This window comes from Oncorhynchus clarkii, chromosome 3 (genome assembly GCF_045791955.1).
Source record: "Oncorhynchus clarkii lewisi isolate Uvic-CL-2024 chromosome 3, UVic_Ocla_1.0, whole genome shotgun sequence".
Taxonomy (NCBI): Eukaryota; Metazoa; Chordata; class Actinopteri; order Salmoniformes; family Salmonidae; genus Oncorhynchus; species Oncorhynchus clarkii.
This window is the reverse complement of record NC_092149.1, coordinates 46,579,313-46,605,185: the sequence shown is the minus strand read 5'-3', so window position 1 is coordinate 46,605,185 and position 25,873 is coordinate 46,579,313. Positions and strand designations below refer to the sequence as shown.

Genomic DNA, 25,873 nt, shown 5'->3' with positions numbered 1-25,873 from the left:
ACATTACATAGATGCTGTTAATTACAATTTAAGTCAGCCTCAAACCGTGGAAAATATTAAAGGACATTGGTTCAAAAACTCTCCATAAGTTAAAATCATGTAGTATTGGCCTGGATATTGAGGAGGTTTTATGCCATGACCAGGCAAAGGTTACTTTAACACATTTTTTACCACTATAGCCACTATAGATCTCTGGTTAAGAAGTTACCGACCTGCTCTGGACACTATGGCCAGTCTTTCATTAACAACTTTTACCATAGCTGTCATGAAAACAATGGGAGACAGAGAGCTGGTTTCAAGCGCACAGTGTTTAACTGTAAAGGACCACAGGAGGAGGCAGGTAGTTGGGTCCAGGGGCAGGCAGAAGGTCATACACAGGTGCTCCAAAAAGGTAACAGTACTGGCAGGGAAAAGGCTATTGACGTAGTCAGTGAGATCAGGCAACAGGTTGATAACAGGAAATCTGATAGGCAGCAAAAGTACAGGCAGGGAATAGGGAAAAAGGCATGGATGGCCAAAAACGACAATACACTGGTGGACTAATACGGGGAGAAAAAAACTGTGCGCCGAATAGAAATGTGTATCAAAACAAACAATACCTCACAATGATGGGGTGCAAAGAACTGAACTAAATAGAGTGTGTAAATGACATACAGGTTTGTGAACAGGGGATCAGAAATCAGGTGATTGGGATCTGGAGCGTGAGCTGCATTCAGGGGATCTATGTGTTTGAGCGTGTGAGCTGGAAAGTGAGCTGCGTTCTGGGGATCTTTGCGTTTGAAGCAGACGTTACAATAGCAAAGGTATCACAAACGATTTGTTTGAGCTGTGCATGGTAACAGAGAACAAAGTTTCCAATATGCTATGCTTAAGAGCACAAACAAAGCAACTGGGTTGGAACCTTCCTGCAAGATTCATAAAGAATAGTAATTGCGTCACTGCTAAAATGATAACGCATATTGTAAAACTTTCTGTTAATAGTGGTAAATTCCCCAATGATCTCAAAACAGCCAGGGTGGTTCCGCTCCACAAGAACAGCAGTAAAACAAATTTAGGAAACTACTGGCCTGTGTCCAAAGTTGTTGAGAGATTTGTTTTTAATCAAGTTGAGGCATACCTTCTCGAGCACAAACATTTTTTATGAAGTCCAATCTGGCTTTAGAACAGCTCATTCCACTGATACTTGCCTTCTCTACCTTTTTGACCTCATCAAGCAGGAAAGTGAGAAGGGGAACTATACAGGTAAGCCCTTGACACTGTGGACCATGATATTCCCTGAAGAAACTGAAATGCATGGGTCTAAGTGATGTAGCAGTGAATTGGTTTAGGTCTTATCTGACCAACAGAACACAAGTGTGTGATGTTGGGGATGTTCTGTCAGAGTCCCAAGAAATATCCTGTGTAGTACCGCAGGGATATATTTTAGGGCCTCTCCTATTTCTTATATAGGTCAATGATATGCCAGATAGAGTAAAGTGCAAACGTATGCTATATGCTGATGACTCAGCCTTACTGGTATCAGGGAAGGATACAGCTTACATAGAGGAGACCCTGAGTAAAGAATTGTATTCTGTTAGAAATTGGTTGACTGGGCTGACAAGATAAAGATAAACTGTGCAGGCATGGAGATTGAATCTAAGACAAGTTTAACTTATCTTGGTGTGTCCCTTTCTGATCAATCAATTTCTGGAGACCTGATTGACATTTTAGAAAGGATTTTAGCAGCAAACAAATTATAATGAAATAGTTTAATAACATCAAAGTTAAGAAATTGCTTGTCTCAATCTTGATTCAGTGTCATATTGATTATGCCTTGGTATATTGGGCTATCAAAAAATCTGAAAAAGAGAATGGGGTTCATGCTTAATGTTATCAGGTATATGTTTAACGTGCTCCCTAGGACCCACATAGACGTGCAGGAGTTCCGGGAGGTGGGCTTGTTGCCTTTGGAGTCTAGAGTGGACCAACTTCAACTCCATCATATGTTTGACACCTTAAATGATCGTGCCCCAGATTATATGAAAAACCACATTGATATGGTCTATAACCACCACAGTTACAATGCCAGAGCTAGTGTTATGTCTTTCAAACAGTACAGCGAGGAGTTTTTTCAATACAAGCAATACAAGCATTTGTCATTGGAATAGCCTTCCCTTGGACATAAAGCAAATTAAAAGCAAGCTTGTTGTCTAAGTAAGATAAACCACTCCACTGCCCCTTGCACCCCCTGCTGTTGGTCAGGTGTATTGATCATTTTTTACGGTTGAAATGTGAAATGAATACGGTAGATTTTTTAGGTTAGGGGAAAGTGGATTGAATAGTATCACTTTCTAGGATGTCAATATAACAATATAAATTCATTTATTTATGGTTGTTTGTAATTTTGACTAGCCTTTTAATCATGATATGTGTTTGTCACATCCTGATCTGTTTCAACTGTCTTTGTGCTTGTCTCCACCCCCCTCCAGGTGTCGCCCATCTTCCCCATTATCCCCAGTGTATTTATACCTGTGTTCTATGGTTGTCTTGTCAGGACTTACCAGCGTGCTTTCCCATCTTCCTTTTGCTCAAGTTTTGTGTCATAGTTTTCCAGGTTCTGACTATTTTGCCTGCCCTGATCCCGAGCCTGCCTGCCAACCTGTACCTGCCTAGTGAAGTGAACTAGTGAACTTTGCTGTTAGCCTTCAAAATAAAAGTGTAATTGACAGTGATGCAAATGAATACAAATAGCAGAATTATGCCATAATTGAATAGCTCATGCTAAACGAGGTTGGAATGTTGTTATATAAAATAAACAAAAGACAATCATTTGTTAATTTGACAAATTGTATTATACTTTAGAATTGCATGTGGGGCATAATTATTTCACTGTACAGCCTTACCTATGGATTGTGGATTAATGACATTGGGTATCAGTCTACTCAGTGACACCTAGAGAACATTAGTGTCGTGGCACTTATTGCGGGATTCTGAAACAACTGTGAAAAAGAGCCACATGTATTGTCAACGTATGTGTATTGAACACTATTCTCGAGGAAAAACAATACTGTGTGGATGTTTTGGAGTCTGATAACTCTGAGGAGGACGTTGGGAAAAAATATATTGGGTATTGAGTAGACTGATACCCCCTTTCATTACTCCCCAATCCTTAGGTAAAAGCTGTACAGTGCAATGTGAATGTCAATACACACAATAGGCTGACTGGGGAGGTGATTTCACACAGTCACAGTCCCGCGAAAAGAGCAACAATGCTAATATTTCCCTAAACTCTTCACAGTTGTGTTCTGTGGGTGTCACCGAGTAGACTGATACCCCATTTCATTGCTTCACATTCCAACCTGGTTTAACATTATCTAGTCTAAATATGGCATTATTCCATCAATTGTAACCTTCTGCATGACTTTCAAAGAGGTACTTTTATTTTGAAGGCAAACCGCAAATTACACTATTGTGCCTAATCCTTATTGTGGCTAGGTTCACAGCACATAACCCGGTCCGGTCGAGCGTCACTAGCCAGATGAAGCTAGCTGGCTGCTTATAACGTTAGCCTGGGGCAACAGGGTTAAGTAGCTGGCTCGCTATTTATTTTCATAAACTGTAGTTCAATTTCACTAGGCGAACAACGAGTGGCTATCTAGATAATACTTACTCACAAGGATTCCTAAATCATTGCTAAGAATAATGAAAATGACTGCAGTTTCTACTGGTAATTGTTTTCATGCTGGTTGTATTGGTGTTAGCTAGGTACCAAGATAAAGCTAGCCATCCCAGAAGTTGTGGTCGAACAAATAATGCTTTATTACCAACGCGGCATTGTAAACACATTGTTTGTGGCCGGTGCATGCTTGTGCTACTAATAGTAGTGGTGGCACTTGGCTTGCATGTGCAAATTCAGAACACACAACAAAATTAAAAGCATATTATTGACGTGTATCTTTTTTGACACGCAAAGATCCAAACGATGTTCCACAGTATGTCGTGAAGCTAATAGCAGTGACGCTCTAACTGTGTAACTCCGGTAGGGCAATATGTGTACCAGTGCTGGACCTGTCGGCGAAAGCCAACATCACCCACGACAGAGAATGGTTGATTGTCAAGGGCAATGAATTCCATTATCTTGGCGTTAATGAATTTCACCTTTGAATTGTCTCGCTGAAATTGGATCACTCTTTCAAATGACTGCTCGACTTGTTGACTGCTCAAACCACACTGCAGACATTGTGGGCTAGGTTAGGAATGCTGTGTTGCACGTGTAGCGCAGACTTTTACATGGCGTCACTATGTCATGTACCTATGTTTTATAGGTATGAAACATCAGCTTTGACATTGGTTTGGCACATCGGTGTTAAAATAGACAACGGGCCGATACCGAAGTTGACATTTTTAGCCAATATCGTCCGATTCCGATATGTTCACCGATATATCGTGCATCCCTAATATTTATTGGTGGCTGTTCTTGTGCTAGTGCTAGTGCTTCTGTACTACCCTAACCCCCCTTCTATACTGTAACTCTGTCTTTAACCTTCTCTCTTACCCATAAACTGCCATCTTTTCTCCACCTCTATCTCTTCTTCCTGCCATCCTCTCCTTTCTACTATCTCGCCATCTAGCGCTACCTCCTCCTTATCTTTGTCAATCCTCCCTCCATCTCTATCGCTCTACTTCTGTTATCACTCTCTGCCTTCTGCTTCTCCCTTTATTTCTCTTCCTCATCTCTCTGGTAATTTCTGTCCATATATCTCTGGTTAACCTTCCACTCTGTTATTAATGTCTGCTTCTCTCTGTCCATCTCTCATTTGCAGGTTAATGGGAAGATTGTAATATGTTTCTCATATCTGACTCCGGGATACTGATTATTCCAGCACGAGCATGCATTAATGAACACCCTTGCATGGACAAACACACATACACACAGGACCACACAAATGTGAGCATGAACGAACTAGTGCACTCAAACGCAAATACATACACACACTAACTCACACACACACACATACACACAAATAAACAGTACATGAGCTACACAAACACCTGTATACAGAATATACAGCTACAAGAATGAAATCTCTTACATACTGTACATGCATGTAAGCACACACCTTTCCTGTCATCTGCTCGAAAGATTCCCACTCCTTTCAAATTTTATCCCAGATCTGCCACCATACTCCAATCCCCTTTCCAATTGTCTGCACACTCTACACCCCTTCTGACTCCCACCACTCATTGAAAAACAATATTGAACATACTGTACATCTAACACTTCCAGCTTGTGCAAATGAACCCCATTCACATACGAATACCTATTTCATGCACTATTCACGGTATGTTACCTGTAAAAAAAATAGTAGGCAATGTTTGTCCCCCTTTCAAACATTATTTTCCACTTCCTTGCAGGTATACCCCTCTTTTATTGTTTTTGTCTAGATATGAAAGGGGTAATACATACACATACACACACGCACATTTGGCTACCCCAGGAGAAGAGTAATTTCTGAATTAAGAGGAGGAGTGTGTAGAGGGGGAAAAGGAGAGGGAAAGAGATAGAGGGTGATGGAGAGAAAGAGAGAGAGGGTGATGTAGAGAAAGAGAGAGAGAGAGCAAGCGACAGAGAAGATACTAATTTCCTTCGTCAGTCTCTTTGACCATCGCTGCATACCAAATGGCACCATATTACTTACATCGTGCATTACTTATGTGCCCTAGTAAAAAGTAGTGCACTATATAGAGAATATAGTGCTATTTGGTACCCAACCCATGGTCTCGTGTCTCTCACTTGTCACACTCAGGGGAAAAGGTGCACAATCGCTCTCAAAAGTGGATGTATGTGCGCATAATTGCTTTGTGAAGGGGGGGGGGGGGTGGAGTGTGTATGTTGGAAGAGGTCAGAGAATTGGCAAGACTATGTGTCTGTGTATAATAGCTTGGTACAGGGGTGTGTACAAGTGCGAAGCACCTGAGAGCGTGTTTGCTGTATGCATGCATGAATTTTTAGTTCAAGGGTATGATAGCATGGTGTGTGTCAGGTTGTGTCTGCTTGTCTGAGAGAATACAAACATGTCTGTGTGTGTGTGTAAGTGTTTGTCAAATTTTCCATGCACTGTGTTCACTGAGGGCATGCGTGCATGTTTGTGAAGACGTATTTTCTTCCACAATCTGAAAGACGTGTTATTTGAAACCTCAATTCCAAGTAGTGTGTCATGATCAGTCTTGTTTCTAGTGAAGGAGAATGACTATAGAGATAACAGTAAGGGATAATGAAAACAAGTGAAGATGAAATAGTTGAGCAATCTTACCATCATCTCCCGAGCCTGAGCCGACATCTGTGAGAGAGAAAGAAAGAAAGGAGAGAGAACAAACACATTTGCTAATTAAAGACAACTTCTGAGAGGACTTTGCGACAACAGATAAAGCAGGCCTCCTGCTAAACAACATCTTTATTTTGTGTGTGTCTGTCTGTGTATCTGACTTAGCGTGTGTGTGTGTACAAGTGTCGATGTGTGATTTAATGTGTATGAATATGTGTCTGTGTGTGTGTGCACTTTGCATGCGGATACATCTGTGTGCATTGGTCACGTCACGATCCGCACAATCCCGAACTCACATCAGAAATGTCTATGTAATCATGTTTTATATTTCCCATTGCTCAATATGCTTGTGTGGTACATCTTTCTGTATGCCCATTTGAATCCTGCTGAATCCTTCTAAAGCTTCCTCCAAGACATCTAGCATACTCATTTGTTTAGCGATACGCCTTTGAAAGGGATATTGGCAAACACTTATTGGAGCTGCTCCAGTGGTAAAATGAGCAGCCAGGTCAGTATTCGACATCTATCCATGTATGATGACATCGGGAGACGATGTGGAAACTGGCCACTAGGGGAAACAGTGAGCGATGTAACCTTCAAGTAGGTTTCAGTTTTGCTATGGTGTTGTGGACGGGGATCAAGAGATGGCGGATGGCCCTAAGCAACTGCCTGTGGTGCCAAAGGTTGCATGTTTGAATGCAGTACTAGAAAGTATTTTTGAGATTTTTGGGGGGCAGCGTTTTCATTTTTGGATGAATAGCGTGCCCAGAGTGAACTGCCTCCTACTCTGACCCAGATGCTAATATATGCATATTATTATTAGCATTGGATAGAAACCACTCTGGAGTTTCTAAAACTGTTTGAATGATGTCTGTGAGTATAACAGAACTCATATAGCAGGCGAAAACCTGAGAAAAATCCAACCAGGAAGTGGGACATCTGAGGTTTGTAGTTTTTCAAAGCTTGGCCTACCGAATACACATTGAGATATGGATGAGGTTGCACTTCCTAGGGCTTCCACTAGATGTCAACCGTCTTTTGAAACTTGAATGAGGATTCTACTATAAAGGAGGGGCTCATGAGACCTCTGAGTCAGTGGTCTGGCAGAGAGCCCTGGTCTCATGACGCGCGCTCCCGACAGAGTTACCTCGCGTTCCAGTGCTTTTTCTGAAGACAAAGGAATTCTCTGGTTGGAACATTATTGATGTTTTATGTTAAAAACATCCTAACGATTGATTCCATGCATCGTTTGACATGTTTCTAAAGGACTGGAATGGAACTTTTCGAGTTTTTGTCTGGATGAAGTGCCTGCGCCTCATGAAGATGGATTACTGGGCTGAACACGCGAACACCAAGTGGCTATTTGGACATAAATAATGGAACCTTATGGAACAAATCAGTCATTAATTGTCGAACTGGGATTCCTGGGAGTTCCTTCTGATAAAGATCATCAAAGGTAAGTGAATATTTATGGTGTTGTTTCTAACTTAGTAGTTTCCAAAATGGCTGATATTCCTCTGGCTGTTTTGGGCTCTGAGCGCCTTTCTCAGATTATGCAGAGTTTGCATTAAGAGTTTGCATTAAGGAGAAGTCTATCTTTAATTCTGTGAATAACACTTGTATCTTCTATCAATGTTTATAATCAGTATTTCTGCAAAACCACCGGATGTTTTGGAATCAAAACATTACTACACGCAAGGCGCCAATGTAAACTGAGATTTTTGGATATAAATATGCACATTATCGAACAAAACACATGTATTGTTTAACATGATGTCCTATGAGTGTCATCTCTGCTTTTTGTGACTCTTATCTTTAGCTGGAAAAACAGCTGTGTTCTTTGACTTGGCGGTGATCTAACATGGTTGTGCTTTAGCTGTAAAGCATTTTTGAAATCGGATATGATGGGTAGATTAACAAGATGTTTATCTTTCATTTGCCATATTGGACTTGTTAATATGTGAAAGTTACATATTTCAAAAAAATATTTTAGAATTTCAGGGGAAAGTTGTCGAGGGGGTCCTCTGCGCTAGAAAGGTTAAGCCTATTCCAAACGTTAAACCTTAACCATTCAGAGTTAATGCCTAACCTTAAGCATCTGGCTCTGGTGCAGAAAGTTACATGTCTGAATCCAGCTTAACTTAAATAATACATGTTGTAAGTGTTAAACAAATCAAAATATATTTTATAGTTGAGATTCTTCAAAGTAGCCACCCTTTGGCTTGATGACAGCTTTGTACACTCTTGGCATTCTCTCAACCAGCTTCATGAGGTGGACTGTATTTGAAGTAACAGGTGTGCCTTGTTAAAAGTAAATTTATGGAATGTCTTTCCTTCTTAATGTTTTAGCCAATCAGTTGGTTGAGAAAAGGTAGGGGCGGTATACAGAAGATAGCCCTATTTAGTAAAAGACCAAGTCCATATCATGGCAAAAACAGCTCAAATAAGCAAAGACAGCAAGCTTTAACTAGCAATACAAACCGATTGTCGTAGCTAGCTAAAGTTAACCAAATAGGTTCAATATTATCTAACAAGCCAGCCATCTAACATCAGCTGGCTAGGTAACAGCAAGCTTTAACTAGCAATACCAACCGATTGTTATAGCTAGCTAAAGTTAACCAAATAGGTTCAATGTTAGCTAGTTAGCCAGCTAACATTAGGCTATAAATAGCCATGCAAAATGGCATTTTGAGAAAACATCCCTAACCTTACACACTATTTATACATGAAAGTAAAATATTAGCTAGCAAGACAGCCATCTAACCTCTGCTAATGTTAGCTACAGTGGCTTGCGAAAGCATTCACCCCCTTGGCATTTTTCCTATTTTGTTGCCTTACAACCTGGAATTAAAATTGGGTGGGGTGCCTACCACTTTGAAGATGCAAAATATATTTTTATTGTCAAACAAACAATAAATAACACAAAAATAATCTAAAAGTGTCTTGGGGTATGTCTCTATAAGCTTGGCACATCTAGCCACTGGGATTCAAGTTGGATGGGTTCCTCTGGTGTACAGCTGTTTTTATTCAACAACTGCATTGGAAAGTAGGAATTCCCATCCCTTATTGAAGTTTTGGACAGCTGCAGTCCTGATATTTTCCCTAACATTTATAATCTACTAAGGGCCATCATCAACCTTCCTATGACTTCATGTACTGTTGAGAGACTCTTCCCCACTACATGCAGTATCAAAATATCCATCAGATCTTGCATGCTGACTGCACATCTAAACAATCTAGCCCTGTTCTCCTTTCAAAGCGAACTCAGTGACTTTTTGCACTATGATGAAATACTCTCCATCTTTAACACCAAGCGGTAGGCGTCCGTCCATGCCTTGTGCTGTAAAATGTGAAACACAGAAAAGGTATGCCTGAATGCTGTTTATTTATGATTTTGCCTAATGTTTTCATGTCTGTCTTGGTAGGCAGGCCTATAAGTGTTTGATTCCAAGTGAGCTACTGTATTCATATCCAACGTGATATTAGGCTATGCATGATGATGTCATGTTTTCATGCCTGCCTTGGTAGGCCAGGTTTATGTTTTGATGATTCAAGTGAGCTATTGTAGTTATACCTGCCGTGGTATCACATATAATGATTTCATGTTTTCATGCTTAAAATTCCTGTACAATAGCATTTGGTTATTCAAAGTGAGCTATTAATTTCATACCTGGCGTACAGTTCAAGATATAGGCCTGAAGTGTTTATATTGTATTGTGTGTGACTATTTCACATGGCAAAAAATGTGCACTTTTGGTCTTAATAAAAACACTTTCATGGCTTCCTTGCTTCTTTGTGAAATAGTGCGATAAGCTTTTTGCGCACATTACAATTCAATGCAGAGCTGGTGTTCGGCCGATGTGCTAACCATGGTCCTGAATCCACCTGTTGTGCCTGTACTGTAGATCGCTCCGTTGAGTGGTAATGGTCGATCTGACCTGATAATATGTTGATTATTTCATGAGGTTTGACTGTCAGACTGTACACTTGATCCATTATCCGTATTTTGTGACAGCATCATTTTTCACATTTCATCATTGCACTTGTCTGCTGCTGTAGTTTGTTTACTGTCAGTCTCGGACAGTCAGCCTGTTATGTCAGCGGTGTTGTTGTAAGTGGTTGTGGAATTGCGCACTTGCGCTGCCTACTTGGCAATAATTTCAGCCTTGTTTGTCACATTTATCCTCTGTTATGTTAAATGAGGCAATGTGATTGCACAAATGTACAGTTAAATATGTCGGGCAGTGTTGTAGTGGAGGTTATGCGCAGGTATATCCACTTTTTTCAGTGGGAATTTCGTATACTCACTTGTTAATCCCCACTTTTGCTGTATCAAAGCAGTGTAGTGGAGGTATACATGATGTAGTACAATAGAGAAATCATGCACAAAGCAGCCTATACAAACACAAATCACGTGAAATATTTGTCAATATGGGTGTGAAAAGTGTGAGTGTAAAACCATAGCATAGGCCTATATTATTCAGCACCACGGGGAGGTAATGCAGCTTGGCAGGCGCTGGCTGAGCCTGCGAAAGTCGGATCAAAGAGTTCAGCACCCAGACAGATCTGCACTCAGCTCTGTTCTCTGACTCCTGACATTCACATTCACAACGAGAGTTGTGCATTTATTCCCATGTCTCATGAGTTCCACAGTTTAGCCTCTTTATTTTACTTCTCGATAGAAGAGCTTTAGGGAGAGGCTATGATATTTACAGTAGGTCAGGGCCCTGACTCGATCTGTTAGCGATCATCATTTCCCCTATAGATAAAATTGCCTCAGCCTACAGAAATCATGTGGCAAAGACCACAGTCTAGAAAAGTTATACAAAAATAGTAATATTGAGGTAGAAATATGGAAACCTTGGCCTAACCCATAAATCTCCTCTAGATAAATACAGAGATGAATCAGCATACATTTACATTTTATTCATTTAGCAGACGCTCTTATCCAGAACGACTTACTGGAGCAATTAGGGTTAAGTGCCTTGCACAGGAGCACATCGACAGATTTTTCACCTAGTCGGCTCGGGGATTCAAACCAGCAAGCCTTCGGTTACTGTCCCATGGTTGTTAAACACTAGGCTAACTGTGACTAGCATCCAAGCCTTCAGCAGCGACTAGCATCCAAGTCTTCAGCTGTTGTAAAGTGTAGGAACTCCCGTTCGCATGTGACGCACGATCACAGAGGAAATCTGTTCCTTTTCTTACCTCTGCGCTTATCTGGTCCCTTAGCCTAACATATTAGCCATAAGGGGTAGGCATATTATTTAATTCTGGATATCATGGTGAATGTATTTCACATTACCTCTGTTCCACATACAATTGTTCACCTTTCATTTAATTCGCCAGGCAGGCCATTCAGAGTTATGTTAGTATACCCACTTCTCCATGCACCACGACTACACCACTGATATCTGGGTATTTTTGCTGGAAAATGTTGGCCCAGTCACTTTTACATAGGCCCAGCCACATGGAAGTTTCTGCCTACGCCTCTGTGCATGACCAACAAGTTGACTCATGTTTGCCAAAAAAGCACCTGGATAATCTTCAAGACATCTGGAAAAATGTTCTAAGTCAAAAGGGGAATTTTTGGGATGACATGGGTCCCGTTATGTCTGGCGAAAACCAAACACTGCATTCTACAGTAAGAACATCAATACAAATGGTCAAGCATGGTGGTGGTAGTAGTGTGATAATTTGGGGATTCTTTGCTGTCTCAGGACCTGGATGACTTGCCATCATTGAAGGAACCATGACTTCTCCTCTGTATCAGAAAATTCTAAAGGAGAATGTCAGGACATCCGTCTGTGACCTAAAGCTGATGCGCAGCTGGGTCATTCAGCAAGACAATGATCCAAAACACACAAGGAAGTCTACATCAGAATGGCTGAAAAACCACAAATGTAAAGTTTTGGAATGGCTTAGTCAAAGTCAGACCTAAACCCCATTGAGATGTTGTGGCAGGATCTGAAATGAGCAGTTCATGCTCAAAACCCCACAAATGTCGATTAGTTAAAGTAGTGCTGCATGGATGAGTGTGACAAAATTCCTCCACAGCAATGTGAGAGACTGATCAACAACTACAGGAAGCATTCGGTTGCAGTCATTGCAGCTAAAGCGGTCACAACCATTTATTGAGTTTAAGGGGGCTATTACTTTTTCACAAAAGGGCATAACTTTGTTTATAAAATAATGGAATTAATTATACAAATGTTGTGTTATTTGTTCACTCAGCTATCCCTTTATCTAATATATGTTTTGTTTGATGATCTAATAACATTCAGTGTCAAAAATATGCAAAAATGGAGAAAATCAGAAAAGGGGCAAATGCTTTTTCACAGCACTGTAGCTACAGCTCTGCACATACACACAGGTTTCTCAATATGTTTAACATTTTAAGATTGTACTCATTTAGCAGACACTTTTATCCAGAGCAAAATACAATTTGTGCATTCATCTTATTTTTAAATTGTATTTTACCAAGCAAGTTGACTGAGAACACATTCTCATTTAAAGCAACAACCAGGGGAATAGTTACAGGGGAGAGGAGGGGGCCAACCAGGACCAACCCTGCATACTGTAGCTTCAGAACCAAGCCAGCAGTAGGATGCAGGGTAGTAGGCTGCTGGCATATAACATAAGAAGATTTCTTTGAATCCACAATCTTGATCTCCAAAACTATCACTCATTCCATTACACATTGCAATTTAACAAATTAATCTTGTGTACAACTTTTAAATGCACACAGGTCAACTACACTGAATGCACAAAACATTAGGAAAACGTTCCTAATATTGAGTTGCACCCGTTTTGCCCTCCGAACAGCCTCAATTCATCAGGGCATGGACTCTACAAGGTGTCGTAAGAATTCCACAGGAATGTAGGCCCATGTTGACTCCAATGTTTCACACAGCTGTGTCAAGTTGGCTGGTAGTGGATCTCTACTTTGAATAGCACGTTCCATCTCATCGCACAGATACTCAAAAGGATTGGTGATCTGGTGACTGGGCTGGCCATTGCAGTAAGCTATATTCACTGTCAAGTTCATGGAACCATTCCTGGACAGTCCTAGCCTTGTGGCATGTGGCATTATCCTGCAGAAAAAAATGGTAGATTAATTGGTAGATTGGTAGATGAATAGACTGCCGCCATGAAAGGATGCACCTGATAGACAATGATGTTCAGATATCATGTGGCATTCAGACATTGCCCAATTTTATCAAGGAGACCAATGTGTGCCTTGACAACACACCTCACACCACCACCGGCCTGTAATGTTGACATGTGGCATGATAGATTAACATACACATGTGGTTTTCTCCATACCCTAGTCCTCCCATCAGCGTGGAACAGCAGGAACCGGGATTCACCAAACCAGGCAATGTTTTTCCAATTCTCCAGTGTCCAGCGTTTTTGTTCCTTAGCCCACTGCAACCGCAGTTCCTTGTTTTGTGCTGAAAGAAATAGAACTCTATAAGGAAACCGGCTGCCACCCCAATCGACGAGTTGATCATTCTTTTATGGGTGTTTGGGCACCAATATTGTACTGGACTGTCAGTTGACTAACTGTAGCCCATCTGTTGCTATGCACAATTCGTGTCAGCCTCCTTTGTCCTCTTTCATCAATGACCCATTTCAACCACTGGTCTGCCGTTGGCTGGATGTCCTTTGGCTGGTGGACCAGTCTTGAAACACACAAGAAACTGTTGAGCGTGAAAACCCCAGCAGCGTTGCAGTTCTTGACACACTCAAACCGGTGAGCCTGGCACCATTCACCCTCTGAATGACACAGAGACTATCCGTGTCTCAATGCTAAAAATTATTTTTTAAATCTGTCTCCTCCCCTTTCTCTACACTGATGGAAGTGGATTTAACAGGTGACATCAATAAGGGATCATAGCTTTCAGTCAGACCATGACAAAGACCTGGTCAGTCTTTGTCATGGTCAGTCAACGTTCCTAATGTTTTGTACATTCAGTGTACAGTATATGGTCAAAGATTGGATCTGAATCTCAGACAGTTTAGGGCCATACTCGAGAACACTAGAAACAGGTTAAGTTCAAGGTTAAGTTTAAACATCAGCAAATTAAATGATAAGCCCAAATGGGCTCATAAGACACTGTATCTGCATTATCCAAATAAAATGATCAAACTTATATACAGTACCAGTCAAAAGTTTGGACACACCTACTCATTCAAGGGTTTTTCTTTAGTTTTAATATTTTCTACATTGTAGAACAGTAGTGAAGACATCAAAAATATGAAATAATGCAAAGGAATCATGTAGTTAAACAAATTAAAATATTTTTTAGATATTAGATTCTTCGAAGTAGCCACCGTTTGCCTTGATGACAGCTTTGCACACTCTTGGCGTTCTCTCAACCAGCTTCACCTGCAATGATTTTCCAACAGTTTTGAAGGAGTTCCCACATATGTTGAGCACTTATTGGCTGCTTTTCCTTCACTCTGTGGTCCAACTCATCCCAAACCATCTCAATTGGGTTGAGGTCAGGTGATTGTGGAGGCCAGGTCATCTGATGCAGCACTCCATCACTCTTCTTCTTAGTCAAATAGCCCTTATACAGCCTGGCGGTGTGTTTGGGGCATGAAAACCCCTGTTGAAAAACAAATGATTGTCCCAACTAAGGGCAAACCAGATGCGATGGCATATCGCTGCAGAATGCTGTGGTAGCCATGCTGGTTAAGTGTAAAAGCACCTCCACACATCACACCTCCTCCTCCAAGTTTCACCACACATGCAGAGATCATCCGTTCACCTACTCTGCGTCTCACAAAGGCACGGCGGTTGGAACCAAACATGCCAAATTGGGACTCATCAGACCAAAGGAAAGATTTCCACCTGTCTAACGTCCTTTGTTCGCAAGTCTGGGTCTTCCTTTCTTGTAGCGATCCTCATGAGAACCAGTTTCATCATAGCGCTTGATGGTTTTTGCGATTGCCCTTGAAGAAACTTTCAAAGTACTTGACATTTTCTGGATTGACTGACCTTTATGTCTTAAAGTAATGATGGACTGTTGTTTCTCTTTCCTTATTTGAGCTGTTCTTGCCATAATATGGACTTGGTATTTTACCAAATAGGGCTATCTTCTGTATAACACCCCTACCTTGTCACAACACAACTGATTGGCTCAAACGCATTAAGAAGGAAAGAAATTCCACACATACATGTTTTATTGTGGACAACAGTAAAAGGAGGACCGAGCACACCCCCATTCTCTTCGATGGGGCTGGAGTGGAGCAGGTTGAGAGCTTCAAGTTCCTTGGCATCCACATCACCAACAAACTAACATGGTCCAAGCACACCAAGACAGTTGTGAAGAGGGCACGACATAAGCTATTCCCCCTCAGGAGAAAAGATTTGGCATGGGTCCTCAGATCCTCAAAAGGTTTTACAGCTCCACCATCGAGAACATGCTGATGGGTTGCATCACTGCCGGGTATGGCAACTGCTCAGCCTCCGACCGCAAGGCACTACAGAGGGTAGTGGGTACGCCCCAGTACACCACCGTGGCCAAGCTTCCTGCCATCCAGGACCTCTATACCAGACGGTGTCAGAGTATGGCCCTAAAAATTGTCAAAGACACCAGCCACCCTAGTCATAGAATTTTCTCTCTGCTACCGCACGGCAAGCGGTACCGGAGCACCGAGCCATAAGACTCCTGAACATCTAATCAAATGGCTATCCAAACTATTTGCATTGCCCCCCCCTTCTACGCTGCTGCTACTCTCTGTTATTATCTATGCATAGTCACTTTAATAATTCTACCTACATGTAATATTACCTCGACACCGGTTCCTCAGCGCATTGACGCTGTACCGGTACCCCCTGTGTATAGCCCCGCATTTGTTATTTTACTGCCGCTCTTTAATAATTTGTTATTCTTATCACTTACTTTTTTAGGTATTTTCTAAAAAACTGCATTGTTGGTTAAGGGCTTTTAAGTAAGCAATTCACTGTAAGGCCTACTACACCTGTTGTATTCGGCGCATGTGACAAATTTTAATTTGATGTTATTGATGATGTTTCACAACATCACACCATCATTAGGCTTGCTAAAGGTAGTTTCAAAGTTAGGCTAAAAAGCTTTGCCACCAGCTCCTCCTTGGTTGGTTTCTCTATTGGGGTGATGTTGGGAGGTAGGTCTCGTGTCTCAACTTTGAAGTATGGGTCTTTGTATATGATCTGTTTATCTTCCCGCCGCTTGACAGCCTGCTGGACCAATCGTGTTCTAAAGTTGAATGTCTTCTGTTCAGAGACTCTTCTCTACCCAGTCGTTGGCCTGTTTGGAATACTCTACACAGCTTCTCGGATATCCTGAAAGATGTGTAACAGAATAACAAAACAAAAAAATTTCATTAGTCCTATTTAGTCATTCCTTACATCCTCCTGAAAAGTTATTAGAGGAGGCATGAGTGGAGGAACATTGGGTCCGAGAAACTGGTTCATTGCCCTATCCTCATGTCTGTTCCACCACCCCTCTCCTTCTGCCATTTCCTCCCTGGCAGGTATAAACAGAAAGAGTGATTGGTGGTGTTGGCTGGTATAAAACAGAGTCAGTCATTACATGTCATTTCAGGGCATGAGCTGATATTCTAAATGTTTTAATTGACCTCATGTAAAGGCTGGGCAAGTTTGTTGTCATTACAACTCATGCACCAGGTAGGGCCAGAGCTGCGTATTTATCTATATGGCTCTGGCTAGGGCTGTGTCCTACTCATGGACCTTCACTAGTGCAATTCATTTTAATCAGTCAAGAGCACTACAGAAAACTGTGATATCTAATAGAAAATAATATACTATTTCTTATCAGTAACATAATAATGAGAAAAAGCTAATTACATAAAACAAATTAAGCAAAACAGTCAGTAGGACAGGATAACGTTACTGTTACAGTAGTAGCTAAGTAAAAAAAAATACTACAAACTAGTTCAAGGAATATCAAACAAATAACATTAAACTACTTTGGGGTGACTAGCTACAGGTGTTAGCAACTTAGCTAGCTAGCATCATACTTTGAATGGTTCGAGTTTTCCCATCCATGGTGGAAAGACGGTGGGAACAGAACCCGGTCCCCATTGTAGTCAGTGGCCACAAAGTGATCACTGGACACAGTAAACCGCAGCTGGTGAATGATTTCAGGCGTCGTTTCGACACTATCAGCAGGATGTCGGATGGCCTGCAGCCCTGTCTGACACAAAGCTCCATCGCGGTCAGGAAAAGAGTGGAAATGTGTAGTGTAGTTGTATCTGTGGAACATTATTGCACTTAAATTTGGCCAATGTCACTCACCTACTAATGTTATTCACCTAGCCTTACTTTACTTCAGAGATTACTACCCGCTAGCCTAGCTCGATACCATATCTTTGTTTACTGTCTTTCATTCTGATGTTCTTTCTTGAAGGCACATAACTCCTTCGTCCCGCCTCCTGTAATTACATATTTTAGAATCACGAAGGAGAGCATCTACTGGATTACAGACTATATGGAAGACGTTTGCACTAACGGGTCTTTGTTTTGTTTTACACTTTTTACATTAAAAACACATGTATTTAGAAATTCAATGCAGAGACACCAATTGTTGTTTATGTAACAACAAATACACTGTTTTTAATGCATTTTAGGTCATTTCAGAAATTCAGAAATTTGACATAAAAATAACGAAATCTAAACACTCTAACAATGGAGCTCAAAACTGTCTGGGGTACTGACAAACACCCAGGCAAGTGTTATAAAGGGCCCAGAAATGTTTTGGGGTGAACACCCCATTTAAGATCTTTGATAGGCTAATGAGGAATTTGTTACAGGAAATAATCACTGTCATCTGATGAGATTAGCATAGGGCTAACGTGTGCCAGGTTATCTGATGGGACAAGCCACAATGTAGCGTTCTATAATGTGACACACTATTGACAATTTTAATTGGCTGGTGCTTTAACTTAATGTTGAATTGTTTTGTTCACAAGTATGGCCCCATATAGACTACAGGCGAGAAGTGACAGTGGCTGAATCACAAATCACCCCATTCCCATTCCCCACACCCCTCCATTTGCACATTACCTCGTGCCTCTGCCATTCTCACAAATGTCCCGAAGCTGAGAGAATTACAATTACCGATGGTGTCGGGGCTAATTCGACCCTCAGATAGCCACTTCGACTGAGCCAGCAAGGCTACAGGCTTCCGAGCTGTGCTATCCCGACACACACTGTGATATCTTTGGAGTTTGCGCAATTTCATACAAAAGAATGGCGTGGCGTGCCTATTTATATGTTAAATGCATTTATTTATGTCTGATTTCGAGACTTGAAAACAGATGAAATACACTACATGACCAAAAGATGGTTGAACATCTCATTGCAAAATCATGGGCATTAATATGGAGTTGGTCCCCCATTTGCTGCTTTAACAGCCTCCGCTCCTCTGGGAAAGCTTCCCACTAGGTGTTGAGAACATTGCTGTGGGGACTTGCTTCCATTCAGCCACAAAAGCATTAGTGAGGTCGGGCACTGATGTTGGCGATTAGGCCTGGCTCGTAGTCGTCGTTCCAATTCAACCCAAAGGTGTTCGATGGGGTTGAGGTCAGAGCTTTGTGCAGGCCAGTCAAGTTCTTCCACACCGATCTCAACAAACCATTTCTGTATGGACCTCACTTTGTGCACAGGGGCATTGTCATGAAAGAGGAAAGGGCCTTCCCCAAATTGTTGCCACGGAGTTGGAAGCACAGAATAGTCTAGAATGTCATCGTATGCTGTAGTGTTAAGATTTCTCTTCACTAGAACTAAGGGGCCCGAACCATGAATAACAGCCCCAGACCATTATTCCTCCTCCACCAAACTTTACAGTTGCCACAATGAATTGGGGAAGGTAGCGTTCTCCTGGCATCAGCCAACCTCAGATTAGTCTGTCAGACTGCCAGATGGTGAGTCCAATGACGGCGAGCTTTACACCACTTTTCAGGCTTGTGTGCGGCTGCTCAGCCATGGAAACCTATTTCATGAAGCTCCCGATGAACAGTTATTGTGATGAAATTGCTTCCAGAGGCAGTTTGGAACTCGGTAGTGAGTGTTGCAACCGAGGACAGACTATGTTGACGAACTACGCGCTTCAGCACTCAGCAGTCCCATTCTGTGAGCTTGTGTGGCGTATCACTTTGCGGCTGTTGCTCCTAAACATGTCCACTTCACAGGGGCAGCTCTAGCAGATCTGACTTGTTGGAATGGTGGTATCCTATGTAAGTCACTGAGATCTTCAGTATGGGCCATTCTACTGTCAATGTTTGTCTATGGAGATTGCATAGCTTTGTGCTCAGTTGTACACACCTGTCAGCAATGGGTGTGGCTGAAATAGCTGAATCCACAATTTTGAAGGGGTGTCCACATAATTTTGCATATATAGTGTACCTCCCAAATTACTGGTTTAGTTAAATAGTCCAGTACTGTAGCCTACTCCTGACCGCCACGTTGTACAGTGCCCATTGGAGAATTGAACCCCGGTCTCCCACTTCCCAGCACAAAATGGGGATTCTTTAGCTAAATAGCCAAGAAGCCCTTGACTGCAGTGTGCAGTTCGGGGCTGGGTTCAATGTGGGCGGAGTCAAGCGCGTTTAACCCGAACCCTTCCAGTCTCCTTCAAGGTCACCCAAGTTGAGGTTCACGTCGAAGGTATCAACGTCAATGAAAGCAAATCTTAATCGAACATGGATAAAAATATAAACCATGGAAGTAAGTGAGTCTGTCATTATAATGTACTTTGTAACATTCATGTTATACCAGTGCAAAGGTATATTTTTATATAACTAACTACTGCACTGATTGTTTTATTTAACTAGGCAAGTCAGTAAGAATAAAATATTATTTACAATGATAGCCAAGGAACAGTAGCGTCGTTCAGTGGCAGAACGACAGATTTATTTTTACCTTGTCAGCTCGGCGATTTGATCTAGCAACTTTTTGGTTCCTGGCCCAACGCTCTAACCACTAGGCTACCTGCCGCCCCAGCTACCTGCTAACCGATGTTAGCATAGTGTTAATTAGTCACATTTGCAAGTGAGCTAGCTAATTAGCAATAGCATCCTTTTTCATTCCAGCTAGCTAATTGCTTACAGTGATGGAATCTTATTTGGACAAATTTGCCCTACTTGAGCAGTAAGACTAGGTTTACATGTACAGTTATGTAATCAATTTGATCGTTGATTTTCTGTGTTTCTTCAATGTACGCCTTGTTGTGTTTGGCTGGCTCTAAATGTGTATCGTTGATGCCGACGGCCAATCCCTAAATTACACATAGCGAGTCTACACAGCCTACACATATTATATACAATAATGAAATTAAATGCCTATTGCTTATTTATGACTTTCTAATTATCATGCCTTTTATGTCTATGCTTATTTTCTTTGATGTATAGTGTTAGTGTGCTATTGGAGGGCAAGAGTACAAAAATAAAAAAAATGCAGCAAGAGTCAACTTCATCACTGGCCCTTCTGCACATGTAAGGTATCGTGTCTTTACTATCATTAAATTGAAGACAATTTTTATCAAAGATTCTCTGTAATTAGTATTACTCGATCAAACTGATTAATCATGGGGCACCAAGGAAAATATTCAGATTACAAAGTTATCATTTCCTAAAATAACTTTTCAGATATATTAAATCTGATCAAATAGTCTTCTGATTAATGAATGATTTACTTTACCTCATGTTAGTCTCATTCCAAACGTCGTAAATTGTTAGTTATCTGCACGAACCCAGTCTTCACTATGAGTCATCCATACATCAATTGTCTTAAATCATTTATTTACTAACTAAGTAATTCACAGAAATGCATAAACAAACAGTAGATAGTTACAAGGAAAAGATAACGGAGTTTCCCTAGTGGGATAAACCAGTATCGCGGCTTGGTGGACAAAAAGGGAAGTGGGGGTCAACTGAGATGAGACACTACAAAGTTGATAATCATAACAATTGAAATGCTAATCCTTTGCACATGAATGCTCACTCATTCGGGAACAATTGCAATCAATATATATATATTTACGCTCAGTGTGTCGTCGGGATCTTTGTTGAAAAGTTAGTCTCTCTCTCTCTCTCTATCTCGTGGTGTTGATTAATTTGTTATAGAATGGATGTTTCGGCGGTTGTCGTTCTTCAAGTTCAATGACACAGAATTCCTAGCTACAGACTAGTAATTAATACCAAAGACTTGTTCTTATTCTGTCGGTATCAATAGTCTAAGAGTTTAACCACGTGGTTGTGTGTGACTGTTTGAGGTTGTGGACAGGTGTCTTTTATACTGATAACAAGTTCAAACAGGTGCCATTAATACAGGTAACAAGTGGAGGACAGAGGAAACTCTTAAAGAAGAAGTTACAGGTCTGTGAGAGCCAGAGATCTTGCTTGTTTGTAGGTGACCAAATACTTATTTTCCACCATAATTTGCAAAGACATACATTAAAAATCCTACAATGTGATTTTCTGGATTTTTTTAATCATTTTGTCTGTCATAGTTGAAGTATACCTATGATGAAAATTACAGGCCTCTCTCATCTTTTTAAGTGGGAGAACATGCACAATTGGTGGCTGACTAAATACTTTTTTGCCTCACTGTATTTAAGGATGATGTAGAAGATGTCCCCCCAAGAAGTCACAGCATGTCACATCAGCATCCAGCTCTGCAGCTAAAGTAAGGTGCATTCTTGTACACACATCCTTAGAGGATCCCTTACATTACTTAATGATCCCAGTCTGTTTTCTTTCTAGACGATACTGAAAACAAAATGCACAGTGAACTGGGAGCTGTGAAATTGGTATGTAGTGGTGATCCTAACTGACCTAAAACAGGTGATTTTTACTAGGAGTAAATGTCAAGAATTTTGAAAAACTGAGTTTACATGTATTTGGCTAAGGTGTATGTAAACTTCCAACTTCAACTGTAGGTGTTCCTTTTGTGCATGTGGGAAAGGGCAGTGTGGAGTGCAATAGAGATTGCATCATCAATGGATCTGTTGGGGAGATATGCAAATTGGAGTGGCTCTCCCTTTGTAGTCCGTAAAAGTTTGCAAGCCCTGCCATATCCGACGAGCGTCGGAGCCCGGTGTAGTATAATTCAATCTTAGTCCTGTATTGACACTTTGCCTGTTATATGGTTTGTCGGAGGGCATAGTGGGATTTCTTATAAGCTTCCAGGTTTGCTCATTGAAAGCAGAAGCTCTACCTTTTAGCTCAGTTCGGATGTTGCCTGTAATCCATGGCTTCTCGTTGGGGTATGTATGGTCACCAGGGGGTCGAGGTCATCAATGCACTTATTGATAAAGCCAATGTATGGTCATATTTGCCAAATGGAGGGTGAGGGAGAGCTTTGTACGTGTCTCTGTGTGTGGAGTAAAGGTGGTATAGAGTTTTTTTTGTAAATGTAACATACTGGAAGACATTAGGTAAAATGGATTTACATTTCCCTGCATTAAAGTCCCCGGCCACTAGGAGCACCGCCTCTGGATGAGCATTTTCTTGTTTGCTTATGGCCTTATACAGCTCGTTGAGTCCCTTCTTAGTGCCAGAATCGGTAAGTGGTGGTAAATAAACAGCTAGGTAAAATATAGATAAATACTTTCTTGGTAAGTAGTGTGGTCTACAGTTTATCAAGATATACTCTACCTCAGGTGAGTAAAACCTTGAGACTTCCTTATTTCGTGCACCAGCATTATTTACATTATTTACAAATAGACAAAGACCACCACCTTGTCTTACCAGAGGCAGCTGTTCTATGTTGCTGATGGACCAAAAACCCAGCCAGCTATGTTATCCATGTCGTCATTCAGCTACTACTCAGAAAAAAATTGGATATTACAGTTTTTAATGTCCCGTTGGTAGGATAGTCTTGATCGGAGCTCATCCATTTTATTATCCAATGATTGCACGTTGGCTAATAGGACTGATGGTAAAGGCGGATTACTCACTCGCTGTTGGATCCTTACAAGGCACCCCGACCTACGTCCCCGATATCTTCGTCTCCGTCTCTCTTCATGCGAATGACTGGGATTTGGGCCTTGTTGGGTGTCTTAAGTAAATCCTTTGTGACCGACTCGTTAATGAAAAAGTATTTGTCCAGTACGAGATGAGTAATCATTGTCATGATATGCAAAACTCTTTTCGGACATAAGAGACGATGGCAGAAACATTATGTACAAAATAAGTTTCAAATAATGCAAAAAAAACACACACAATAGCACAATTGGTTAGGAGCCTGTAAAACATCAGCCATCTCATCCGGCGCCATCTTGCATCCATAACAATGAACTAATGATGTGAGATTTTACTTGGCATAGAACATGTGCTCTCTCGTCAGGACACTGTTGTTTAGAGGAGCTAGCCAACAACACAGCTAACACAATAACTTCAAAAGGAAGCTGGAAAGACTGCAAACTAGCTGCATTGCATTTAGTTTTACCGGTTTTCTATTGACATTTCTTTGTACAGTGCATTTGGAAAGAATTCAGACGCCTTGACCTTTTCTACGTTTTGTTACGTTACAGCCTTATTCAAAAATGTATTAAATTGTTTTTTTCCATCATCAATATACACACAATACCCCAAAATGACAAAGTGAAAACAGGTTTTTAGAAATGATGGCAAAAATATATATATATGCCATTTACATAAGTATTCAGACCCTTTGCTATAAGAATTGAAATTGAGCTCAGGTGCATCCTGTTTCCATTGATCATCCTTGAGCTGTTTCTACAATTTTATTGGAGATGACCTGTGGTAAATTAAAATGATTGGACATGATTTGGAAAGGCAAAGACCTGCCTACAGTGCCTTGCGAAAGTATTCGGCCCCCTTGAACTTTACGAACTTTTGCCACATTTCAGGCTTCAAACATAAAGATATAAAACTGTATATTTTTGTGAAGAATCAACAACAAGTGGGACACAATCATGAAGTGGAACGACATTTATTGGATATTTCAAACTTTTTTAACAAATCAAAAACTGAAAAATTGGGCGTGCAAAATTATTCAGCCCCTTTACTTTCAGTGCAGCAAACTCTCTCCAGAAGTTCAGTGAGGATCTCTGAATGATCCAATGTTGACCTAAATGACTAATGATGATAAATACAATCCACCCGTGTGTAATCAAGTCTCCGAATAAATGCACCTGCACTGTGATAGTCTCAGAGGTCCGTTAAAAGCGCAGAGAGCATCATGAAGAACAAGGAACACACCAGGCAGGTCCGAGATACTGTTGTGAAGAAGTTTAAAGCCGGATTTGGATACAAAAAGATTTCCCAAGCTTTAAACATCCCAAGGAGCACTGTGCAAGCGATAATATTGAAATGGAAGGAGTATCAGACCACTGCAAATCTACCAAGACCTGGCCGTCCCTCTAAACTTTCAGCTCATACAAGGGGAAGACTGATCAGAGATGCAGCCAAGAGGCCCATGATCACTCTGGATGAATTGCAGAGATCTACAGCTGAGGTGGGAGACTCTGTCCATGCACAAATCTGGCCTTTATGGAAGAGTGGCAAGAAGAAAGCCATTTCTTAAAGATATCCATAAAAAGTGTTGTTTAAAGTTTGCCACAAGCCACCTGGGAGACACACCAAACATGTGGAAGAAGGTGCTCTGGTCAGATGAAACCAAAATTGAACTTTTTGGCAACAATGCAAAACGTTATGTTTGGCGTAAAAGCAACACAGCTCATCACACTGAACACACCATCCCCACTGTCAAACATGGTGGTGGCAGCATCATGGTTTAGGCCTGCTTTTCTTCAGCAGGGACAGGGAAGACGGTTAAAATTGATGGGAAGATGGATGGAGCCAAATACAGGACCATTCTGGAAGAAAACCTGATGGAGTCTGCAAAAGACCTGAGACTGGGACGGAGATTTGTCTTCCAACAAGACAATGATCCAAAACATAAAGCAAAATCTACAATGGAATGGTTCAAAAATAAACATATCCAGGTGTTAGAATGGCCAAGTCAAAGTCCAGACCTGAATCCAATCGAGAATCTGTGGAAAGAACTAAAAACTACTGTTCACAAATGCTCTCCATCCAACCTCACTGAGCTCGAGCTGTTTTGCAAGGAGGAATGGGAAAAAATGTCAGTCTCTCGATGTGCAAAACTGATAGAGACATACCCCAAGCGACTTACAGCTATAATCGCAGCAAAAGGTGGCGCTACAAAGTATTAACTTAAGGGGGCTGAATAATTTTGCACGCCCAATTTTTCAGTTTTTGATTTGTTAAAAAGGTTTGAAATATCCAATAAATGTCGTTCCACTTCATGATTGTGTCCCACTTGTTGTTGATTCTTCACAAAAAATACAGTTTTATATCTTTATGTTTGAAGCCTGAAATGTGGCAAAAGGTCGCAAAGTTCAAGGGGGTCGAATACTTTCGCAAGGCACTGTATATAAGGTCCCACAGTTGACAGGGCATGTAAGCGCAAAAACCAAGCCATGAGGTGGAAGGAATTGGAGCTCAGAGACAGGATTGTGTCAAGGCACAGATCTGGGGAAGGGTACCAAAAAAATTCTGCAGAA

At 41.1% G+C, this 25,873-nt stretch overlaps 1 protein-coding gene across 1 annotated transcript in view; it reads right to left on the bottom strand.

Moving 5' to 3' along the window:
- Positions 1-25,873, bottom strand: part of LOC139396198 (transmembrane protein with EGF-like and two follistatin-like domains 2a) — a 180,910-nt gene that overhangs the window by 86,850 nt on the left and 68,187 nt on the right. Inside the window, exon 4 of the mRNA XM_071143331.1 lies at positions 6,294-6,320. Within this exon, the coding sequence (XP_070999432.1) occupies positions 6,294-6,320 (27 nt within the window). The remainder of the gene's footprint in view (positions 1-6,293; positions 6,321-25,873) is intronic.